Source organism: Nelumbo nucifera, chromosome 8, assembly GCF_055504915.1.
Source record: "Nelumbo nucifera cultivar China Antique chromosome 8, China Antique-T2T, whole genome shotgun sequence".
In the NCBI taxonomy this organism is placed as follows: Eukaryota; Viridiplantae; Streptophyta; class Magnoliopsida; order Proteales; family Nelumbonaceae; genus Nelumbo; species Nelumbo nucifera.
Genome location: NC_142656.1, coordinates 31563729 through 31587966, shown reverse-complemented (window position 1 = coordinate 31587966; position 24238 = coordinate 31563729). Strand labels below are relative to the sequence as shown.

At 41.4% G+C, this 24238-nt stretch overlaps 1 protein-coding gene across 1 annotated transcript in view; it reads right to left on the bottom strand.

Moving 5' to 3' along the window:
• Positions 1 to 24238, bottom strand: part of LOC104603145 (P-loop containing nucleoside triphosphate hydrolases superfamily protein) — a 99511-nt gene that overhangs the window by 33590 nt on the left and 41683 nt on the right. The window contains exons 10-12 of the mRNA XM_088892924.1: positions 20672 to 20726; positions 20248 to 20449; positions 19133 to 19239 (exon numbers count right to left, since the gene is read on the bottom strand). Of these exons, the coding sequence (XP_088749050.1) occupies positions 19133 to 19239; positions 20248 to 20449; positions 20672 to 20726 (364 nt within the window). The remainder of the gene's footprint in view (positions 1 to 19132; positions 19240 to 20247; positions 20450 to 20671; positions 20727 to 24238) is intronic.

The window sequence follows — 24238 nt, the reverse complement described above, 5'->3', positions numbered from 1 at the left end:
AAAAGGGTAATGCTCATGTGGCTATGACTACTGATTCAGCATCCTCATCTGGCACAAGAGGCACACCATTAGAGACCTTGGCTGCAGTTTGGGCTGCTCTAATACAATTGGAGAAGGAAGTTGGCAGTTCAGCTCAGTTACCGCAGTCATCGTCAGCCCCGGCCACATCGGCCTTTGCACACTCAGGTACTCGAGCCTCACCTTACCATGCCTCCGCTCCAGGTACTACTGAACCTTGTTGGGTAATAGATTCAGGTGCATCCGACCATATGACTAGCTTGCCCTCTTTGTTTACTACTTATTACTTATCTTCTGGTAGGGATAAAGTATCTATAGCTGATGGCTCTCTTGTCCCTATTTCTGGCAAGGGTGACATCAAACTGTCGGATACTATATCCTTGTCCTCTGTCTTGCATGTTCCTAGACTGGATACTAACCTCCTTTCCGTTAGTAGTATTACCAAACATTTGAACTACTCAGTAACTTTCTTTCCTGACCGATGTGTTTTTCAGGACCTGGAGACGAAGAAGGTGATTGGGACTAGCCATGAGACGAATGGGATCTATCTGCTCGGGGAGAGTTCTCGTCGGAAAGAGTCAGTGGATAAGAAGTTACTTGTTTCTCAGGTTGTGAGTCCGGTTATGCTTTGGCATAACCGATTGGGTCATTTATCTTTTCGGTCCTTGAAGAGTCTGTTTCCTACTTTGTTTGAGTCTGTTGAGTCATCTCAGTTGAAGTGTGAAAGTTGTGAGTTTGCTAAACATTGTAGAAACTCTTATTCATTGAGTAATAAAAGGAGTAATAGTTCTTTTTATATTGTGCATACTGATGTTTGGGGGCCATATCACATTCCTTCTATGGGTGGGTACAGGTATTTTTTGTTATTTGTTGATGACCACACCCGGTTTTCTTGGGTTTATCTTATGCGTTCACGAGATGAGGTGCCTGCCCTGACCCAAAACTTCCACCAAATGATCCTAACCCAGTTTGATGCCAGGATCAAAGTGCTTAGATCTGATAATGCAAAGGAATACTTTGCTAAGCCATTGGCATCGTACCTCCTTAATCATGGGGTTATCCACCAGAGCACTTGCCCTCATACACCTCAGCAGAATGGGGTTGCAGAAAGGAAGAATAGGCACATCTTGGAGGCGGCTAGAAGTATTATGTTTACCTCCAATGTCCCTATTCGCTTCTGGGGTGATGCTATCCTTACGGCGGTATATCTTATTAATCGGATTCCTTCCCGGGTTCTTGATATGAAACCTCCTTTTTCCCTTCTATACCCCAATGAGGAGTTGTTCACTATTCCCCTCAAGACATTTGGTTGTATCTGTTTTGTTCAGCTTCTCGGTCCCCATCACTCCAAGTTTGAACCCAAGGCCTCCAAATGCATCTTTCTTGGTTATGCACAAACTCAAAAGGGTTATTGTTGTTATGATCCTGTCTCAGGGAAGAAGTTTGTATCCATGGATGTCACTTTCTTTGAGGAGACACCCTACTATTCTCGAGTCTCTCCTCAGGGGGAGAGTAGTGAGCGTGGAGATTTGGGTCCTTTTCTTCAGGGGGAGTGCAGTGAGGACAGGGTTAATACTTTTGGGGCTGTTCCCTTACCTATTCCAGTTGGTGATGAGGGCTGCAGTAGCGAGGGTGGTCAGAGGGATCGGGAGTTGAGAGTCTATCACAGGCGATGCAGGCAGGTTGATCCCGGTCATCAGCAATTCCGGCCAGCTCCAACCTCTTCTACGGCTCCAAGTCCAGATATTACAGTCCCAGGGCCCACAGAGACTCCTTCCATTGTTGCTACCTCACCCTCTGCAGATGACCTTGACCTTCCCATTGCCCTCCGTAAAGGAAAACGGCATTGCACCACATCTACAGCCCACTGCATCTCCCAGTTTTTGTCCTATGATCGCCTATCTCTCTCCTACAGGTCCTATCTCACCTCCGTTGCTGATGTCCCTATTCCGAGAACAATGCAAGAAGCCCTATCAGTCCCGGAGTGGAGAGGTGCAATGCAAGTTGAAATGGATGTCCTATTGAAAAATAATACCTGGGAGCTAGTTGACTTGCCCAAAGGAAAGAAACCAGTTGGATGCAGGTGGGTATTTACTGTGAAGCACAATGCGGATGGTTCCATTGAGAGGTACAAAGCTTGGCTAGTTGCAAAAGGGTTCACTCAAACTTATGGTATAGATTACTTGGAGACATTTGCCCCGGTAGCCAAGATGACCACCATTCGGGTTCTATTATCTCTTGCAGCAAGCTACACTTGGCCTTTGTACCAAATGGATGTTAAGAATGCCTTCCTGAATGGGGACTTGCAGGAAGAGGTTTACATGCAGTTGCCTCCTGGATTCTATGATACAGAGGCAGGTAAGAAGGTTTGTCGGCTCAATAAGGCATTGTATGATTTGAAGCAGTCACCTAGAGCTTGGTTCGACAGATTCAGACTAGCCCTTGGGAAGTTCGGTTATGTACAGGCCTAGTCAGATCATACACTGTTCATCAAGAGGGTGGAGTCGTCACTGACAGTACTTGCAGTATATGTTGATGATATTGTGGTGATAGGAAATGACAACCATGAGATTGAGTCCCTCAAACAGCTCCTTCAGCAAGAGTTTGAGGTGAAAGATCTGGGTACACTACGGTATTTTTTGGGTATTGAGGTTGCTAGATCTAAATAGGGGATCTTTGTCTCTTAGAGGAAATATGTTTTAGATCTCTTGGCTGAAACTGGAAAGCTGGGTGTCAAACCTGCAGATACACCCATTGAACAGAACCACAAGATTAGTGCAGAGAGTGGGGAGCTGCTTGAAGACAAAGTTATGTTCCAACGGTTAGTAGGAAAGCTCCTATATCTATGCCTCACCCGGCCAGATATCAGTTATGCCGTTAGTGTTGTCAGTCAGTACATGCATTCTCCTAGAACCACGCACCTTCTAGCAGCAGAAAGAATACTAGCATACTTGAAGAGATGCCCGAGTAGAGGTATACTGTTCAAGAACAATGACCACATGAAGGTGGAAGTCTATACGGATGCTGATTGGGCTGGGAGTGTTGATGACAGAAGATCTACCTCTGGATATTGTGCTCTTGTGGGAGGTAACCTGATCTCTTGGAGGAGTAAGAAACAGAGTGTTGTCTCCTGATCCAGTGCTGAAGCTGAGTACAGGTCAATGGCTAATGGAGTGGCTGAAATTCTTTGGCTAAGATCACTACTTGAGGAGTTGGGTATTGAGTATGAGAAGCCCTTGATGCTGTATTGTGATAATCAAGCGGTTATTAATATAGCACACAACCAAGTGCAGCATGACAGGACTAAACATATTGAAGTTGATCGACACTTTGTACGAGAGAGGGTCTCATCACAAGAAGTGTGTCTCCCATACATCACCTCCAACATGCAGCTGGCAGATATCCTCACCAAAGCTGTACCACGGAAGAAGCTAGAGGCAGATCTATCCAAGTTGGGAATGATAAACATTTATTCCCAACTTGAGGGGGAGTGTAGAGAACACTGATGTGGGCCCCACAGCTATGGTCCCACTGTGTTCGTAGGGTAGAAGATGTTCTAGTCTGCCTAGGGTTAGCTATTGGTCATTTAGTTGTTTCAGTTGTTATTTATTTCAGTCTTATTTTTTGCTCTATTTGTTATGTAAAGACTAAGGGCAGATCTGTCCTTTCCATGTAATGAGCATAACCTATAAATATTAATTAAAGTGGCAGCAGCAGAATATTAAGCTTCTGCTCCTCCTTTCAACTCTTGTGTTCTACTGCTTCTCCTCCCTCTTCCTCTTCTTTCCTCTTACCTTTCTTCTTATTTTCGATCCCGAAATCCATTAGGGTTCAAGACTGATAACAGTCCTGAACTTCTACTGCAATTAATCGTGCTTTTTGCAAGACTGCTAATCAGTCTTGATCACTAAGAGATTTCAGGTTCGATGAGAAGAGAAAGTGAAGAAGATGTAGAAGAAAGAGTGATGGAAGAGTAATAGAACACAGATTTTGAGGAGAAGAATAGAATGTCAATATTCTGCCGCCGCCACTTTAAGTTAATATATATAGGTTATGCTAGTTACATGAAAGGACATATCTGCCCTTGGTGTTTACATTATAACTGCTAACAAATAACAAACAATATAAAACGGAAACTAGAAATAACAGAATAGCAAAATAACCACAGCCGTGACTAGATACATTCTACCCTACGGACAGAGTGGGACCACAGCTGTGGGGCCCACATCAATGTTCTCTACACTCCCCCTCAAGTTGGGAGTATATGTTCATCATTCCCAACTTGGATAGATCCGCCTCTAGCTTCTTTCTTGATACGGCTTTAGTAAGAATGTCTGCTAGTTGCATACTGGATGTGATGTAAGGGAGGCATACTTCTTAAGATGAGACCCTCTCTCGCACAAAATGGCGGTCAACTTCAATGTGTTTGGTTTTGCCATGCTGTACTGGATTATGCGCTATATTAATGGCGGCTTGATTATCATAATACAGCATCAGGGGCTTCTCATACTCAATACCCAACTCCTCAAGTAGAGATCTTAGCCATAGGATTTCAGCCACTCCATTGGCCATGGACCTGTATTCTGCTTCAGCACTTGACTGGGAGACAACACTTTGTTTCTTACTTCTCCAGGAGACAAGGTTTCCTCCCACAAGGGCACAATATCCCGAGGTAGACCTTCTGTCATCAACACTCCCAGCCCAATATGCATCAATATAAACCTCCACCTTCATGTGATTGTTGTTCTTGAAAAGTATACCCCTACCTAGGCATCTCTTCAAGTAGGCTAAGATTCTTTCTGCCGCAAGAAGATGTGTGGTTCTAGGAGAATGCATGTGCTGGCTGACAACACTAACAACATAAGTAATATCTGGCCGAGTGAGGCAGAGATATAGGAGCTTTCCTACCAGTTGCTGGAACATAACTTTGTCTTCAAGAAGCTCCCCACTCTCGGCACTAATCCTGTGATTCTGCTCAATTGGAGTATCTGCAGGCTTGACACCTAACTTTCCAGTTTCTGTCAACAGGTCTAGGACATATTTCCTCTGAGATATAAAGATCCCCTGTTTGGATCTAGCAACCTCGATACCCAAAAAATACCGGAGTACACCAAGGTCCTTCACCTCAAATTCTTGGTGAAGAAGTTGTTTAAGAGACTCAATCTCATGGCTATCATTCCCTGTGACCACAATATCATCAACATATACTGCCAACCGTGTCAAAGAGGACTCCACCCTCTTGATGAATAGGGTATGATCGAACTGGGCCTGTACATATCCAAACTTCACAAGTGCTAGTCTGAATCTATCGAACCAAGCCCTAGGTGACTGTTTCAAACCATACAAAGCCTTGTTGAGCCGGCAGACCTTCTTACCTACTTCTGCATCATAGAATCCAGGAGGCAAACGCATGTAAACTTCTTCCTGCAGATCTCCATTCAGAAAGGCATTTTTCACGTCCATTTGGTATAAAGGCCAAGTGTGACTTGCTGCAAGGGACAAGAGAACTCGAATAGTAGTCATCTTGGCTACCAGTGCAAATGTCTCCAAGTAATCTATGCCATAAGTCTGTGTAAACCCTCTTGCAACTAATCGAGCTTTATACCTCTCAATAGATCCATCTGCATTATGCTTCACCGTAAACACCCATCTGCATCCAACTGGTTTCTTTCCTTTTGGCAAATCAACTACCTCCCAGGTGTTGTTCTTCAACAGAGCATCCATCTCAACTTGCATTGCATCTTTCCATTCAGGGACGGATAGGGCTTCTTGCACTGTTCTTAGAATAGGGACATTGGAAATGGAGCTAAGGTAGGACCTGTAGGTAGGAGATAGGCGATCATAGGATAAAAAATGGGAAATACAGTGGGTTGTGGATGTGGTACAATGTCGTTTCCCTTTACGAACTGCAATTGAAAGGTCAAGATCATCTGTAGGGGAAGTCTCTGTGGGCTCTGGGACTGAAGTATCTAGACCTGGAGCTGCAGATGAGATTGGAGCTGATCTGGACTGCTGATGATCAGGATCAACCTACCTACACCGCCTGTGATAAACCCTCAACTCCTGATCCCTCTGACCACCCTCACCATTGCAGTTCTCATCACCCAATGGAATAGGTAAAGGAACTGCCCCACTCTCACTGCTCTCCCCCTGAAGACAAGAACTCAAACCCCCACTCTCACTACTCTCCTCCTGAGGGGCAACCCGAGGATAATAGGGTGTCCCCTCAAAGAAAGTGACATCCATGAAGACAAACTTCCTCCCGGAGACAGGATCATAACAGCAATAACCCTTTTGAGTTTGTGCATAACCAAGGAAGATGCATTTGGAGGCTTTGGGTTCGAACTTGGAGGGATGGGGTCCGAGAAGCTGAACAAAGCAAGTGCAACCGAATGTCTTAAGGTGAATAGAAAACAAGTCCTCACGTGGGTGTAGAAGCGAAAAAGGAGATTGCATATCAAGGACCCTGGAAGGGACCCGATTAATAAGGTATACTGCCGTGAGGATAGCATCCCCCCAGAAGCGAATAGGGGCATTGGAAGTAAACATGAGGCTTCTAGCCACTTCCAAAATGTGCCTATTCTTCCTCTAGGCAACTCCATTCTGCTGAGGTGTATGAGGGCAAGAGCTCTGGTGGATAACCCCATGATGAAGAAGATAAGATGTCAATGATTTAGCAAAGTATTCCTTTGCGTTATCAGATCGGAGAACTTTGATCTTGGCATCAAACTGGGTTAGGATCATTTGGTGAAAATTTTGGGTCAGGGAAGGTACCTCATCTCGTGAGCGCATGAAATAAACCCAAGAAAAGCGGGTATGGTCATCAACAAATAACAAAAAATATCTGTACCCACCCATGGAAGGGATATGATAAGGCCCCCAAACGTTAGTATGCACAATATCAAAAAAATTATCACTCCTTTTATTACTCAATAAATAAGGCTTTCTACAATGCTTAGCAAACTCACAACTTTCACACTGTAGCTGAGACAACTCAATAGACTCAAATAAAGTAGGAAACAGACTCTGTAAAGATCGAAAAGACAAATGACCTAATCAGTTATGCCAAAGCATAACCGGACTCACACTCTGAGAAACAAAAGACAACTTCTCTACTGACTCTCCTTGATGGAACCGCTCCCCGAGCAGATAGATCCCATTCGTCTCACGGCCAGTCCCAATCACCTGCGTCTCCAAGTCCTGAAAAACACATCGGTCAGGGAAGAAGGTTACTGAGCAGTTCATATGCTTGGTAATACTACTGACTGAAAGAAGGTTAGTATCAAGCTTAGGCACATGCAAAACAGATGATAGGGAGATAGTATCTGAAAGCTTGATGTCACCCTTCCCAGAAATAGGAACCAGGGAGCCATCAGCAATAGATACCTTATCCCTACCAGAAGACAAATGGTAAGTAGTAAATAGTGAAGGCAAGCTAGTCATGTGATCAGATGCACCTGAGTCTCTTACCCAACAAGGTTCAGTAGTACCTTGAGCTGAGGCATGATAGGCTGAAACTCGAGTACCTGAATGGGTGAAGGCAGATGTGATAGGGGCTGATGGAGGCTGTGGTGGCTGAGCTGAATTTCCAACCTCCTTTTCTGGCTGTATTAGGGCAGCCCGAACTGCAGCTAAGGTCTCCAAAGATGTTCCTTTTGTGCCAGATGGGGATGCTGAATCAATGTTCATGGCTACATGAGCAGTGCCCTTCTTGTTTCTTAACTTCGTAGGAACCAAGTGGGGATGCAGTTTCCAACATGTCTCTTTTGTATGTTTGGGTTTCTTACAATGTTCACATACTACATCCTTCTTGTCTTCCTTCCTCCTGTCCTTCTCTGAATCACCCCCTGATTTGGGTGTAGCTGCTACAAAGGCTGATATGGGTTGCATCATAACCTTCCTTCTGGTTTCTTCACTGTGTACAAATGAGTAAGCCTGAGAGAGAGTCACACTGTCTCTAGTCAAAATCTGCTGCCTCACAATATCATATTTTGAGTTCAGTCCCGCCAGGAACTCAAATACTCTGTTTGTCTCGATGTGCTTTCTATGGGTCTGAGCATCTTTGGGACTCTCCCACTCAAGAGTCTCTAAGTGATCAATCTCATGCCACAGGGACTTCAAGGTAGGGAAGTAGGCCGATACCGGTTTCTCTCCTTGTTTAAGGGTGTTCACCTCACATTTCAATTCATATGCTCTGGCAACATTAAGGGGTTGGGAGTAAGTTTCTGTAGAGAAGATGGGCCGAATGGCCCACAGACTGTCATTTTATGTTATGTTATGTTTCTCTCTGTTGTGGACCTTATTCTGGGCCCATACTCTGTAATATTCTATTTTTTGTATTTTCCTGCTCACTCAAGGGCCTCTCTGTAATTTGTCAAAGATTAACTTATTAATAAGATGTTTAGAGTGTTAGAGAGGGGTTATGTTCGAACCTCTTACTCTCTAACACTCGTTGCCGCCAGCTCTCTCTTCTCTTCCTCTCTTGTTTGTTCATTTTCTGGTTTGCATCTAATCTCAAACAGTTCCATACATCAAGTGGGCTGTTTTTCAACTTGGTATCAGAGCGGGTCATTGCTTGGCGTGTCCCTCATGTGGTTCTAGTTCAGCCAACTACATGAGGAGGTTCTAGGGCTGAAAGTTTACAGTCATCCGCCTGGTTCTTGGAGGTCATTGGAGGGTGCCCAAGTTTCTATACACTTGGAGAAGGGTTCAGTGACCAGAAAGAATCAGAGAGCAAGTTGTTTGGCCTGATTTGAAATCAGAGAAAAGGACTTTCGAAATTATCTCAGAGAACAAGTGTTCGGCCTGGTTTATAGTTGAAACCAGAGACTCTCTTGCTGTAAGTCTTTTCTCAGTTCTTTGCTGAGTTATTCTTTTGTTATCTGGGAGGACTGTTAAAGCATTCAAAACACCTACATTCGGCCCACTGTTGCTGGACTGATTTCTGGGTTATTCTGGAAGTGTGGTTCGGCTGTTATTGGGCTTCCAAACTGCTAAAAAAAAACTGATCTAAATTAAGTGGTACAAGCCTCTACTTAGTTCAGCTGCTTCTTGGACTTAGACAAAGTGTTCTTGAAGTGATTTCTGCTTGTTAACAGTGAAGTGTTGACTGTTGCATACATAGTGTTTGTAAAAAGTCCTCTTAGGTACTGTGGACTGTTTTCTTTGTTCTCCTTGGGAAATTATTGTTGGGAACCAAGAATACATATTGTTTGGAGGCCTACTGATTGTTCCTTGAAGGCTGAATCAGGATTTCTCCTCTTTGAAAGTGCGGCCACCGAACTTGGTTCTCACGGCTGTCAGTTCTGAACTGAGTTTGTGAGTTGTTGTGTTTGCTACTGTTTCAACTCAATCTGAGTTCTTTGAAATCATATCACTTTTAAAGGCCTGCCGAAACCCTAATTGAAGCTGTTACATAATGGACTTCTCAGAAATTGAGAACAAGAGCACTGCTGAATATGGACATAATTTGGGAACTACAACTGATTCCTTGTTGGCTGTAACTACAGTTAAATTGGATGGAACCAATTATTTGGCCTGGTCACAATCCGTAAAAATTCATATTTGCAGTAGAGGAAAGTGGGGGTTTATCTCTGGGAGCAAGAAAGCTCCCCCAGAGGAGGATCCCTCTTATGAGAAATGGGTGCAGGAGAATTACACAGTGATTGGGTGGCTTGTGAACTCAATGCAGCCACAGATTAGCCAACATTACTTGTGGATGAACTCGGCTAAAGAAATCTGGGATAGTGTTGCAGAAACTTACTCCCAGAAGTTGAATGTTGCCAGAGCTTACAAACTGAGAAGTGATGTGAAGATTCTAAGACAGGGGGAGAAGTCACTTGCAGCATACTTCTCAGCCCTAAAATCTATATGGCAAGAGATTGATTTGATAGAGGCCGTGACATGGGATACCTCTAAGGATGCTGAAACATAAAGGAAATTGGTTGAAAGGAATAGGGTCTTTGAGTTCTTGACAGGGCTCAATTCTGAATATGACATTACAAAGCAAAACATCTTGTCCAAGGAAGATGTTTCATTGTCTCAAGCATATGCTTTGGTCAGTAGTGAAGAAAGTAGGAGGAAAGTGCAGGTTCAAGGGGTCAGTATCAATGATCATTTTGCAAATATGGGAATCAAACCCAAAGGGGTTACAGGAGCTCCCAGTGGCACAGGAAAGAAGGAGGTGGTGTGTGAATATTGCAAGAAGCTGAAACACACTAAGGACAAGTGCTGGAAATTGCATCCCAGTCTTGTTCCTATCCGATTCCAGAAGAAGAATGACAGTAGAAAGACAAGAAGTGCACATACTGCCACAAGTACAGATACAGAGTTTGAGTCTGCAAGTGCACAATTGGCAGCCATGAAAGCTGAATATGAGAAGTTTGGAAGGATGATCAGCCAGCTTGAAGGTGTAACTTCATCATCCAACCCTTCTGGAAGTCCAGCCACCACTGCATTTGCTCACTCAGGTATAAGGGCTTCTGCTAACCATGCATCTACCTCAGGTAATCCCAAGACCCCTTGGATCATTGACTCAGGTGCTTCTGATCACATGACCAACCTTTCCACTTTGTTTGTGTCAGATGATTTGCTTCCTGGTCGTGACAAAATCACCTTAGCCGATGGTTCTCTTGCCCCCATTTCTGGCAAGGGAACTATCAAGCCTACAGACTCTTTACTTTTATCTTCCACTCTTCATGTACCTAAGTTAAATACCAACTTGTTATCTGTAAGTAGCTTGACCAAGTCATTGGAATGTTGTGTAACCTTTTTCCCTTCTCACTGTGTGTTTCAGGACCTGAAGTCTCGGAAGGTGATTGGGAGTGGCCATGAAGCGAATGGAATATACTTGCTTGACACCCCTGGCCAATGCTTTGATCATCCCAAGAATGTTGCTTTTGGTTCTACTTCTTCAGAGTCTGTCAGTCAAATTATGTTGAGTCATTGTCGGTTGGGTCATTTACCTTTTTCTGCTTTAAGTCATTTGTTTCCCAAACTGTTTAAGGGAGTCAGTGTGTCCAATCTCAATTGTGAGTCATGTCAGTTGTCAAAGCATTGTAGAAAAAATTACCTTGTAAGCAATAAAAGATCCTCTTTTCTTTTTCATATTGTACACTCTGATGTGTGGGGGCCTTACCACTTACCCTCTATGGGGAGCTACAAATACTTTATCCTGTTTATTGATGACTTTTCTAGATTCACTTGGATATACTTAATGAAATCCCGAGACGAAGTCCCGAGACTTGTGAGGCAATTTCATGAGCTTGTTTTAACTCAATTTGGTACCAGAATTAAGGTTTTCAGATCTGACAATGCAAAAGAGTATTTTGAGAAGAGCTTATCCTTGTATCTCTCTGACATGGGGGTTATTCACCAAAGCTCCTGTGTTAGAACCCCTGAACAAAATGGAGTTGCTGAGAGGAAAAATAGACATATTGTTGAAGTTGCAAGGAGCCTTTTATTTGCCTCACATGTTCCCACAAGATTTTGGGGTGATGCTGTACTTACTGCTACCTATCTCATAAACCGTATGCCATCCAGGGTTTTAGGGTTTAAATCCCCCTTCAATCTTCTTCATCCAGATAAGGACCTCTTCCCAATTCCTCTTCGTGTGTTTGGTTGTACCTGTTATGTTCACATTCCAAGTGTGCAGAGACACAAGTTTGAACCAAAAGCCCACAAATGCATCTTCCTTGGTTACTCCCCCACACAAAAGGGTTATTGTTGTTTTGATCCAAAGACTGGCACCAGACATGTCTCTATGGATGTTACCTTTGATGAACTTTCTCCTTTTTATGGTTCCTCTCAGGAAGGACATTGTCAACAGGGGGAGAGTCTGTCACAAGTTTTTGCTCTTCCCCTTCTTGTCCCAGTTCAGTCTCTTGACAAATCTATATCCTCACAAAATGAATCAAAGGAGGATCAGCCACTTCATTCTTCTTGTCCTAGTGCTCCTATTTCTTTACCTCCTCGTCCTACCCATAATCCCAAAGTGTATCAAAGGCAGAGATCCAGGAATGAGCAAGTGGTTTCCCTTACAACAGATGAGGCTCATACCCTCCCAATCACAGATGAGATAACAGGTATTGCTTTAGCTCCCTTGGAATCCTCCTTCCCAGATCTTGATGTCCCCATTGCTGTTAGGAAAGGAAAGCGGAAGTGTACTGCACACTGCATTTCCAAACACCTTTCTTACGACCTACTTTCCCCTTCATATTGTGCCTACCTCTCTTCAGTTGCTTCTAACCCCATTCCTAGGTCTGTATCAGAAGCTCTTGGGATTCCAGAATGGAGAGATGCCATGCAGGCTGAAATGGATGCTCTACATGAAAATGGTACTTGGGAGGTGGTGGATTTGCCTGAAGGGAAGGATCCAGTTGGATGCAAGTGGGTTTTTACCATTAAATACAGGGCAGATGGGACTATTGAGAGGTACAAGGCCAGACTTGTTGCAAAGGGCTACACAGACATATGGGATTGACTATCTGGAGACTTTTGCCCCTGTTGCTAAGATGACATCTGTGAGGGTTCTTTTATCTCTAGCAGCTCACTTTGATTGGCCTCTCTATCAGTTAGATGTAAAGAATGCATTTCTGAATGGTGACTTACATGAGGAGGTCTACATGTGTCTTCCTCCAGGAATGTATGGGAAAGATATGCAAGGAAAGGTATGTAAACTGAAGAAATCTCTTTATGGCCTCAAACAATCTCCTAGAGCCTGGTTTGAGAGATTTAGAGCTGCACTTGTTAAATTCGGCTATGTTCAGACACAGTCAGATCATACTCTTTTTGTGAAGAACAGTGGGTCTCTAGCAGTGTATCTCATTGTGTATGTTGATGACATTATAGTGACTGGTGATGATGCCTCAGGCATTCTGGGCCTTAAGTCTTTCCTCCATACAGAATTTGAGATTAAGGATCTGGGGGAGTTGAGATATTTCCTTGGCATAGAAGTTGCCAGATCCAGGGATGGGATTCTTATTTCCCAGAGGAAATATGTCCTTGATTTGTTGTCTGAAACTGGCAAATTGGGTGCAAGACCAGCTGCAACTCCTATTGATATGAGTCACAAACTTTCAGCTTTGGATGGAACTTTGTTGGAAGACAAAGGGGTCTTTCAGAGACTTCTTGGGAAGCTTTTGTACTTGTGCATGACTAGGCCAGATATTGCATATGCTGTCAGTTGCATTAGCCAGTTCATGCATGCTCCTAGAGATACCCATATGGCAGCAGCAGAACGGATTTTGTGCTATCTGAAAGGCTCTCCAGGAAAAGGAATTCTATTTGCCAAACATGGTCATCTGAAACTTGAAGCCTATACTGATGCTGATTGGGCTGGAAATATTGATGATAGAAGATCTACTTCAGGGTATTGCAGTTTGGTGGCTGGTAATGTTGTCTCTTGGAGGAGTAAGAAACAAACAGTTGTGGTTCGATCCTCCGCAGAAGCAGAATATAGAGCCATGGCACATGGAGTCTCGGAATTGTTGTGGCTAAGGTCCTTAATGGAAGAACTTGGGGTAGATCATGACAAACCCATGATGTTGTACTGTGATAATCAGGCTGCCATCAACATTGCTCACAACCCGGTACAACATGATAGAACCAAACATATTGAGGTTGATAGACACTTTATTCGTGAAAGAGTCTCCTCCGGTGAAGTGTGTCTTTCATTCATTACTTCTGAAGGACAATTGGTAGATTTTCTCACCAAGGGCATTTCCAAGGCAAGGCTTCAACATGACACTGGCAAGCTGGGCATGATTAACATCTATGCTCAGCTTGAGGGGGAGTGTAGAGAAGATGGGCCGAATGGCCCATAGACTGTCATTTTATGTTATGTTATGTTTCTCTCTATTGTGGGCCTTATTCTGGGCCCATACTCTATAATATTCTGTTTTTTGTATTTTCCTGCTCACTCAAGGGCCTCTCTGTAATTTGTCAAAGATTAACTTATTAATAAGATGTTTAGAGTGTTAGAGAGGGGTTATGTTCGAACCTCTTACTCTCTAACACTCACTGCCGCCAGCTCTCTCTTCTCTTCCTCTCTTGTTTGTTCATTTTCTGGTTTGCATCTAATCTCAAACAGTTCCATACATCAAGTGGGTTGTTTTTCAACTGTTTCTTTCATAACATCCCATATCTCCTTAGCTGTCTTTGCCCACAAATAATTTCGGCTAATATGAGGTTGCATAGAATTACACAGCCATGTCATAACCAAGTAGTTTTCTTGCATCCACTTGGTATATGTTGGGTCTCCCTTGGAAGGTTCTTTCATATCTCCCAGGAGGTACCCTAATTTACCTCTTCCACCAATAGCCATCATGGCTGATTGGGCCCACTCCAAATAGTTTGATCCATCAAACTTTACGATCGTAATCTGACCACCCATCTCAGAAATACCACCATAACTGGTGTTCCCAAGACTGCTTTCTGCCTGAATTTTAGACTCCATTTCTGTCAAGTCTCAAAACAGTACTTGAATCAGCAATCACAATCAAAACAGTATAGGCCTGATCAGTATTCTCAGTGTATGTGCACAAAACCGAAGTAATTCTGATCTGAAACCAACTAGCCAACACAGCAGTAGCTGTCCGTAGATCTCTAACCCCCTTAGAACTCTGAGAACAGCTTTAAAACAAAACTGATATGCTAGGGAAACTTAGGGTTTTAATCAGTCCTGAAAGGAAGCAATTCAGTCGCACAGTCCAAACTATATAGATGAGCTTGCAGTAGGGTTTTAATCAGTCCTGAAAGGAAGCAATTCAGTCGCACAGTCCAAACTGTATAGATGGACTTGTTGTAGGGTTAATAAGAAACCCTAGAATCTGATCGGACCTACCAATCAACTTAAGAGTAGCTCTAGGTACATCACAGGGTTCAGTCAACCACTAGGGCTTGCCGCAGATCACTTTCAAACCCTAGAGTAGAGAGAAACACAGTTCGGTCCAAGGTTTGCTGTAAAACCCTAGGAAATCGAAGAGAGAAAGAGCTAGAATGGTTTGGCCTTCCCCTCCAGATAGGTCCAACCTATCTTCTCTGAAAGAACTTCTATTAAAAAGAAAACAACTTACAAGGAAAAAATAGTTCGCTGCCTTCTAGGGTTACCTGAACCCTAGTCTTCTCTAATCCTTCCTGACCACCAACACTCTGCAACCCTAGCAAGTTTCCAACAGCTGCTAGTACCTCTGGTGATCTCCAAGAATCAGTCTGCGAACTCCTCCTTTTCAGCTTTCAGTCCTAGGAGATTCTCATGTGGTCGGCTGGTATTAGACCCACATGAAAAACCCTAACTTGGCTCTGATACCATGTAGGTTTTCAATACTGCTATTCAGTCTTGATCACTAAGAGATTTCAGGTTCGATGAGAAGAGAAAGTGAAGAAGATGTAGAAGAAAGAGTGATGGAAGAGTAATAGAACACAGATTTTGAGGAGAAGAATAGAATGTCAATATTATGCCGCCGCCACTTTAAGTTAATATATATAGGTTATGCTAGTTACATGAAAGGACATATCTGCCCACATCATAACTGCTAACAAATAACAAACAATATAAAACTGAAACTAGAAATAACAGAATAGCAAAATAACCACAGCTGTGACTAGATACATTCTACCCTACGGACAGAGTGGGACCACAACTATGGGGCCCACATCAATGTTCTCTACACAATCGATCCAATGCTTTAGATTTAGCAGATACAGGTCCAGGTATACCTTCTTCCACCACTGATGAACCTACTCTCATTGTTGATACTTCTCCTATTGCTGTTACTCCTGCACCTAATGTTACTAATGATCTTCCAATTGCCCTCCGCAAGGGGAAGAGGAAATGTACTATCTCTACTGCTCATTGTATTTCACATTACCTCTTGTATAATGCATATTCATCTTCATATCGTGCCTTGTTATCTTTTCTTGATTCTATATCTATACTCAGGAATGCTAGTGAGGCTCTCTCTAAACCTAAGTGAAAGGCAGCTATGTAGGAGGAAATAAAGGCATTAATTGATAATCAAACTTGGGAGATAGTTGATTTGACTGATGATAAGGAAATCATCAATTGTAGATGGGTCTATACCGTTAAATATAGGGATAATGGTAGCATAGAGAGGTACAAGGCAATAGGTTTTAAAGGGGCATATACAAACCTATGGAGTGGATTAGTTGAAGACCTTTGCCCTTGTGGAAAAGATGACATCAGTTTGGGTTCTTCTATCATTGGTTGCTGCCTACTCCTAGCCCCAATTTCAGTTTGATGTCAAGAATGCCTTCCTCAATGGAGAGTTGTAAGAGAAGGTGTATATGCATTTACCAACAAGATTCTATGGTAGTGTTGAAGAAAATAAGGTATGCAAACTAAGGAAGTCTTTATATGGCCTAAAATAGTCACCTAAATCATGGTTTGACAGATTCAGGGGAGCTTTAATCCATTTTGGGTATACGCACACAATTTGACCATACTATGTTTGTGAAGAGGGGGACTCTAGTAGCAATTTTGATAGCCTATATTGATGATGTTGTCTTCACAAGCAATGATCTAGAGGAGACAGATGTGCTCAAAAAGTCCTTGCAATAGGAGTTTCAAATCAAGGACTTGGGAGAAGTGAGGTACTTCCTGGGAATAAAGTTGCAAGATCCTGACATGGTATTTTCATCTCACAACAAAAGGATATTCTAGATCTTTTATAGGAACAGGGAAACTTGGGGTGAAACCTACCGATACACCCATTGATGAGAACCATAGAATCAGTGCATCAAATGGTGAATTGGTTAAGGATGTAGGGAGGTATGGGAGATTGGTGGGAAGATTGCTATATCTTTGTATGACACATCCAGATATCTCCTATGCAGTAAGCCTGATAAGTCGATGTATGCATACTCCACGGACTACCCATTGGGAAGCCATAGACAGGATCCTTGCTTAATGAAACATCCTAGCAAAGATGTGTTATTTGCTAAACATATGAAACTAGAATCATATACAAATGCAGATTAGGTAGGATGCTTAGATGACAAGAGATCCACACTAGGATTCTGAACTTTTTTTGGAGGGAATTTGGTTTCATGTTAAAGTAAGAAACAAACAATGGTGGCCAGATCTAGTGTAGAATCAGAGTATAGGTCCATCGTTCATGGTGTTTCAGAACTCCTCTGGCTCAGGTTTTTACTAAGTGAGATTAGAATTGATGCAAAACCTATGATGTTATATTGTGACAATCAAGCCCACTGGTTGCTCTTTTATTATTTCTTTAAGTTGTGGTCCCTTTGTTATAGTTGCCCCCTATTAAGGGCTAATTACTCATTGTTCACATTGTTAACATTAGTCAATTATAAATACAAAGAGAAGACGCAGCTAGAGAACTTTTTTGCCTCTCTTTTCATTGCTTTCTCACTTCTTCTCTTCACAGTTCATTCTTTTCTTGCTTTTACAGAATTTTATTTTCTTTCTTGAATTTCTACTGTTCATTCATGAAACACCAGATTGGAAGCAATATGTGCAGCAGCAAGGTTCCCACACAAGAAATACAACAACCTATAATACATTTTCTATCCATTGGGGACCCTACCCAATCTACATCTGAATATCCCTCTAGAGATATGTTTCCCCCTTTCATATACAATAACGGCCTAGAGGACCCTTTAAATACCTCAACACTCTCACAACACCATCCCAATGAGTAGTTGTGGGATTTTGCATAAACTGACTAAGCACCGAACACAAAATGAGATGTCAAGCCTAGTAATAGTGAGGTAGATCAGCTTGCCTACAAGTCTCCTTTACCTTGTTGGGTCTTCTAATGGCTTCCCATGACTGTCATTCATCGTCACATTTGGATCCATAGGAGTCTCCACTAGATTGGATCCCAACAATCCGGTATCCTATAACACATCCAAAACATATATTTTATGTGTGTGTGAGAGAGAGAGAGAGATTCCCCACTTTGACCGAGCAACCTCAATGCCCAAGAAATACTTCAACGTACCTAGGTCTTTGCTTTGAAAATGTTGCTCTAGGAATTCCTCTAATTCATTGATGCCATGTGCATCTCTACCAATAAGAACAATATCATCAACATAAACTGCCAAGATGATCTTCCAAGAGGAAGTATCCATGTTGAATACTGAGAGATCAACACTACACTATTTCAAACCAAAGTCTTGCACCACACTGCTGAATCTACCAAACCATGCTCGCTGGAACTGCTTCAATCCATAAATATCTTTCTCTACCTACATACCTTATCTAACTTCCCCAAAGCAACATACCCAGAAAGTTGCTCCATATACATTTCCTCCTGAACATCATCATGCAAGAAGGCATTCTTGACATCAAATTGAAACAAAGGCTGGCCAAAGTTGTTTTAAGTCTTAATGTTGTATGGGCTGGGTTGTTACTTCAATTCATATTTTTTGGACCTAATGGGCCTGAGTTACTCTTTTCTTTAATCTATTAATGTATACCCGCCTAATGAAGCGCAACCTTGTAATTTCCCATGTTTTTAAGTTACATTTAAATTCTATCTTGGGCTGGACAGAATTCATCTCCTGCCCCATTTTCTTATTCTTTTCTCTATTCTTCTCTCATTTTCTCTTCTTCTCTTCCTCAAAACACTTCATGGTATAAGAGCAATAGGAGTTTTTTCCTTAAGATTCAATTCTGTTTCCCTCTTCTCTTCTCTTTGGAATTCATTCTAATGAAACCCTAAGCAGCTCATGAGTCACCAAGGAGTCTACATTTGTTTGTAGGGTTTCTTCCTTGGAGAAGAGACCAAGGGAACCCTAAGCATCTTTTGTTAGCATAAGAAGAAAGAGAGTAGTCTATGGACTGCTAGAGAGACCTGAGTTCCAGGTCTAGTTGTTGTACAACAGGAGAGGCATTGGTTGATGCTGGACAGCAACGTTCTACTCCAGGAGATATTCTACTAGAAAAAGTTCTGTAATTCAGTTCACAAAGACGTAGGACATACAAAAACACCATTGAACATTCTGATCACAAATTTACAGATTCAAGTTCAAAATCTATTAACAGACAAAAGTATCATCGCATCTGCAAAACAAATCAAAGAATGAGATGGTTTTTCTTCTTATTTTGGTAGGAAGATTGACATACCTTGATTAGGAAATGTGTCCACAATTCTGACAACCTCGTCTCTAGATATTCCATCCTTTTCATACATTCTATATACAATATTTACAATGTCTTCACGATTTGGCTGCCTGATTCACAAAAAATGTTCCAGATAAGGGAAACAAATTTCATTGTACAAATGGAGACACATGCACACAAGTTGTCTATTATTATCAATAAATCATTTCATTATGACATTAACAACCTAATTGAACTACTCATGTTGACTATTTCTCCAAGAATAATGTATTATTATGGATAGAAATCATTGATAACCAGATGTATGAAGGTTTCAATATTGATCCACCATGATTTCTTTTCTCATTTCTACTAGAAATCATATTATGGGGGAACATGACAAGCAGTGCACAAATAATCATTAATTATTAAGACGTGAAAATGAAAATTGAACTATGAAAATGTTCTAATGACATTCAATGAACTGATTTTGAACAGACTAAAGGTTCTTCTTTATCATTTTTTTTCCTACCTCTATTGAACTCAACATCTAAGTCTCAAATTTTCAATATGCATTTCAATTTTTTATGACAAATCAAATAACAGAACAACATATTCCTCCCTATTACAAAAGAATCAATTAAAATTTAAATATATCACAAGAAGAAATATTTGATTTGTTTCACTAGTACTAATTTGTTACATTTTATAATTTAATACTTTTGAGGTAGATCTCTTCTTTGGGACATTTTATTTTTTTGGTTTGTTGAAACGTATCTATTTGTGATCAATGGAAGCTTTTGAAGGTGATCACAAGTCAAGGGGAGAGCTTGGTGTGACTACAGGAAGAGTGGGAGAGATTCCATGTACCCAGACTACCACTATATAAAGGTAGGTAGAACCAATTATATAGAACAGGCAAAATCAGCATGCATGGCTATTGGTGCGAGAGGCAAATTCAGGTACATAATAAAGATCATTAAGGAGCCAAACCCTTTAAGTACCTCCTATGGCAATCTCCAAGGTAGCTCCAAATGTTATATTCAAATAACCGTTGTACTACCACAAATTTTTTAGCCTTAGTTCAATAAAATAAGAAAAGATATGCATATTGAATTAATTCAGTAACACCCATGTACCAATAAAACTTTTCCATCCTTCCATCACGAATCAGAGGAGCATAAATTGTTGAAAAATCATTTCCTGTAAAAATAATAGGAATTCTATGTGTAACATCTGATTCTCTCCAGCCTTGTCCAATACTAACTCGTGTAGGATTATCAGATAAATTCATCAGAGTTCCTACAACGATTTGATTGTTGACTGTCATTTGAGTGTTTCCTACATAGAACAGACAAAATATCATAAGAAACGTATATACAGAAGGAACATGGCTATCATTTTTTAGTGCTTCCAAGATGGAAAGAAATGAAACAAAAAATAAGCCCCCCCCCCTATAAAACAACTGGTAAGTCAGCATCAAAAGATTCAATAGCATACATTTTTTGATAGTTTCTATGGGGTTGGCATCAATTTCCCAATCCAAATCAAAATAGAACTTACCAAATCTGCCTAGACCAGCATCAATATCATTGATCATTAAACAACTCATTTTTCCCTGCATTGGTTAAAGGAGTATCAAACCAAACTGCACTGAAATCTACCAGTATTTAATCCTTTTTATTTCATTAACAAATCCATTAGAAATATCTTGTACTCCTTTAGTGCATCTGGTCACAATGCAGCAGGAAAACATGGAATTGTAAACAACACAGATCAAGTCTGGTCAGAAAGTCAGTATGAACATAGTAGCAAGTATGGTTAAGGCAGCTAGGTGAGGCAATAAGCATTTTGTCTTGGAAAGGTGAGATGATGCCTTAGTAACGAGTCATCACCTTAGGATCAAAAAAGAGTAAAGGAATACATGCATATTTCTGAGTTCTGATTATATTCATATCACTAGACATAAGTATCACATAATGGGGGATGCTACTGTAACCAGCTCCCTTCTGACTATAATCACATATCCATACAGAAGTATCACATAATGGTTAATGAGGGTGATGCTTTAACCTGGATCAATAAAACTTTACTATCTCTACTAGGAAGTAATGATTTTTTTTTGATAAATTCCCATATATCTCAAGCCTGACACCTCCTAACTATATTCATGTAATACATAAGTAACACATAATGGTGAATGAAGGTGATGATTTAACCTAAATCAAATTATCTTTGGTACTTCCACCGGGAACTAATGAAGCTTTTTCATAAGTTCCCATATGTATCCAGCCTGGTACCTCTGTTTCTCATGAAATCAGACCAATTCTTGCAATAGGAGTTTCTCAACCACAAAATTCACACCAGATCATGAAATCAATTGATGAGTATCAAAGTTCTATTATTCTTATTGTGTTAATGATCATCATTAATAGCACATAAAAGAAAAATTGATTCCAAACACAAATTACCTGTTCATATCAGCCAATTCAACTAATAAATATTCAGTGAATCAACACCAGAGAGGATATCCATGTGTGTCTTGAATAGTCATCAATAAACCATTTGTAACCACCATCAACAATAATTAAAGTAAGGCCTCACACATCAAATTGGATAATATGGATTGGCGAAATGTTCATTAATATCATAATTTTCCAAATATCTTAGCAAAATTAGTGAAATATCTCCACATTTGTCCAACCTACATGGTGAAGTGTTCATCAACATCAAAATTATGAACCATGGTAGTGATCGACTATTTGGAACAGTCCTCCTTGGAGGGTTCAAATAGTCAACTCCTTAGGTTTCCAAACTTAAGAGAAAACTTGATTTTTGTGATTTTTCACTTAGCTAAGATATGGGAAAAACCTAAGGCCCTTCTTAAGCTAACCATTAGTCTCTAAGGTCAAGTTGTGAACCAAGGTGGGTCTGAGAAAAGCCCTTTTAGTGCACATGCAATCTGATTACATTTCAAGGATCATGAACTTGACTTCTTTTTTCTTAATGGAGGATTCTTTCCTTTTCTTAGTAAGAAGCCCAAGCACACAAAAGATATCTATTGGGAGCTGCATCCAAAGCTTTTACCTACTAAATTTAGGAACAATAATAATGGCAGACAGAGTGAGAGTGGGAAAGGTGGTAATGCTAATGTCACCACTTCCTCTAGGAGTCAAAAGGATCCTTATGATTGTAATCTTTGGAGCTGTACTCAAAGTAGCAAAGAAGAGAAGAAAACCTCTGAACTGCTGTGAATGTCAAACTGAATAGCTCAGTCGATAGTACTGTTATTTATATTATAATGTAGTACAATGATACAAGAAGTTACTGGAATGCCCCAGATTAGTGATGGGACACCCAGACAACTTAAAACATTAAACAGGATTAGGCCCATTAACATAGGCCCAGTACAGGATAACTTAAACTTAAGTATAGGCTAATACGAACTCTTATCAGCCGAATACTCATATATACAAAGACTTCAATCCAACACTCCCCCTCAAGCTAAGCATGGATATCAATCAGGTTTAGCTTGCCAAGTATGTCCCTAAACTTTGCTGCTGCCAACCCTTTAGTCAATACATCTGCAATTTACATCTCAGATGGAGTATAAGGCACACAGAATTCACCCGAGACAATTCTTTCTCTAACAAAGTGCCGATCAATCTCAATATGTTTTGTCCTGTCATGCTGCACGGGATTGTTGGCAATGTTGATGGCAGCTTTATTGTCACAATACAGCCATAGAGGACCTTCAGCCTTAATGCCAAGCTCATTAAGAAGAGTTCTGAGCCATAAGAGTTTAGCAACCCCGTGGGCCATAGCTCGATATTCTGCTTCTGCACTTGATCTAGCCACTACATTCTGCTTTTTACTGCGCCATGTGACCAAGTTTCCTCCCACAAATGTACAGTAACCCGAGGTTGACTTTCTGTCTCCAACAGACCAAGCCTAATCTGCATCAGTGTAGGCTTCAATTTCAAGTCTATTGTTTCTTCTGAATAGAATTCCCTTCCCTGGGCAAGTCTTCAAGTACCGGAGAATTCTTTCAACTGCTCTCATGTGAGGGATCTTTGGCGAGTGCATGAATTGACTAACAACATGCACTGCATAGGCAATATCTAGCCGAGTGAGGGACAAGTATATCGGCTTTCCTACCAATTTTTGGTATCTTTCTCTATCACAGTAGTCCTCACCCATTGATTCTTGTAGACCATGGTTCTGTTCTATTGGAGTGTCTGCTGGCCTGCATCCCATCATGCCTGTTTCCTCAAGGAGATCTAGCACATATTTCCTCTAACAAATGTAGATCCCTTCTCTTGATCTAGCAACTTCAATCCCAAGAAAATATCTCAGATTCCCCAAGTCTTTGATCTCAAATTCTGAAGCTAGGAACTCCTTCAGTCTCTTTATCTCTCCCAAGTCATTCCCGGTAATCACTATATCATCCACATAAACAATGAGTGTCGTAAGCTTGTTATCCTGTCTCCTTGTAAACAAGGTATGATCTGCACCACTCTGAGTGTACCCCACTTTCTTCATGGCCATACAAAGCCTCTCGAACCATGCCCGGGGAGACTGCTTCAAACCATATAATGCTTTCCTTAGTTTACACACCTTCTTGCCAGCATCATAGCCTGGTGGAGGATCCATGAACACCTCTTCATGAAGATCACCATTTAGGAAGGCATTCTTCACATCCAGCTGATGAAGTTCCCATGAGAAATTTGCTACTAGTGACAATAGAACCCGGATTGTGTTGAGCTTTAAATCCGGGGCAAAGGTTTCTTTGTAGTCAATCCCTTCCTTTTGAGTAAATCCCTTTGCCACAAGTCTGGCCTTATACCTCTCGATTGACCCATCCTCCCTGTGCTTTACTGTAAATACCCACTTGCACCCAACAGTGCCCTTCCCCTCTGGCAGGTCCACTAATTCCCAAGTTCTTGCTTTCATTAGGGCTTTCATCTCTTCATTCATAGCTTCTTTCCACCTTGGATCAGATGCTACCTCTGAGTACCTAGAAGGAACACGTATAGAGGAAAGAGCAGACACAAAGGACTGAAAAGCAAGAGATAAATGTGAGTAAGAAACAAAATCAACTATGGAATGCCAGGTGGTACAAGAACGGAC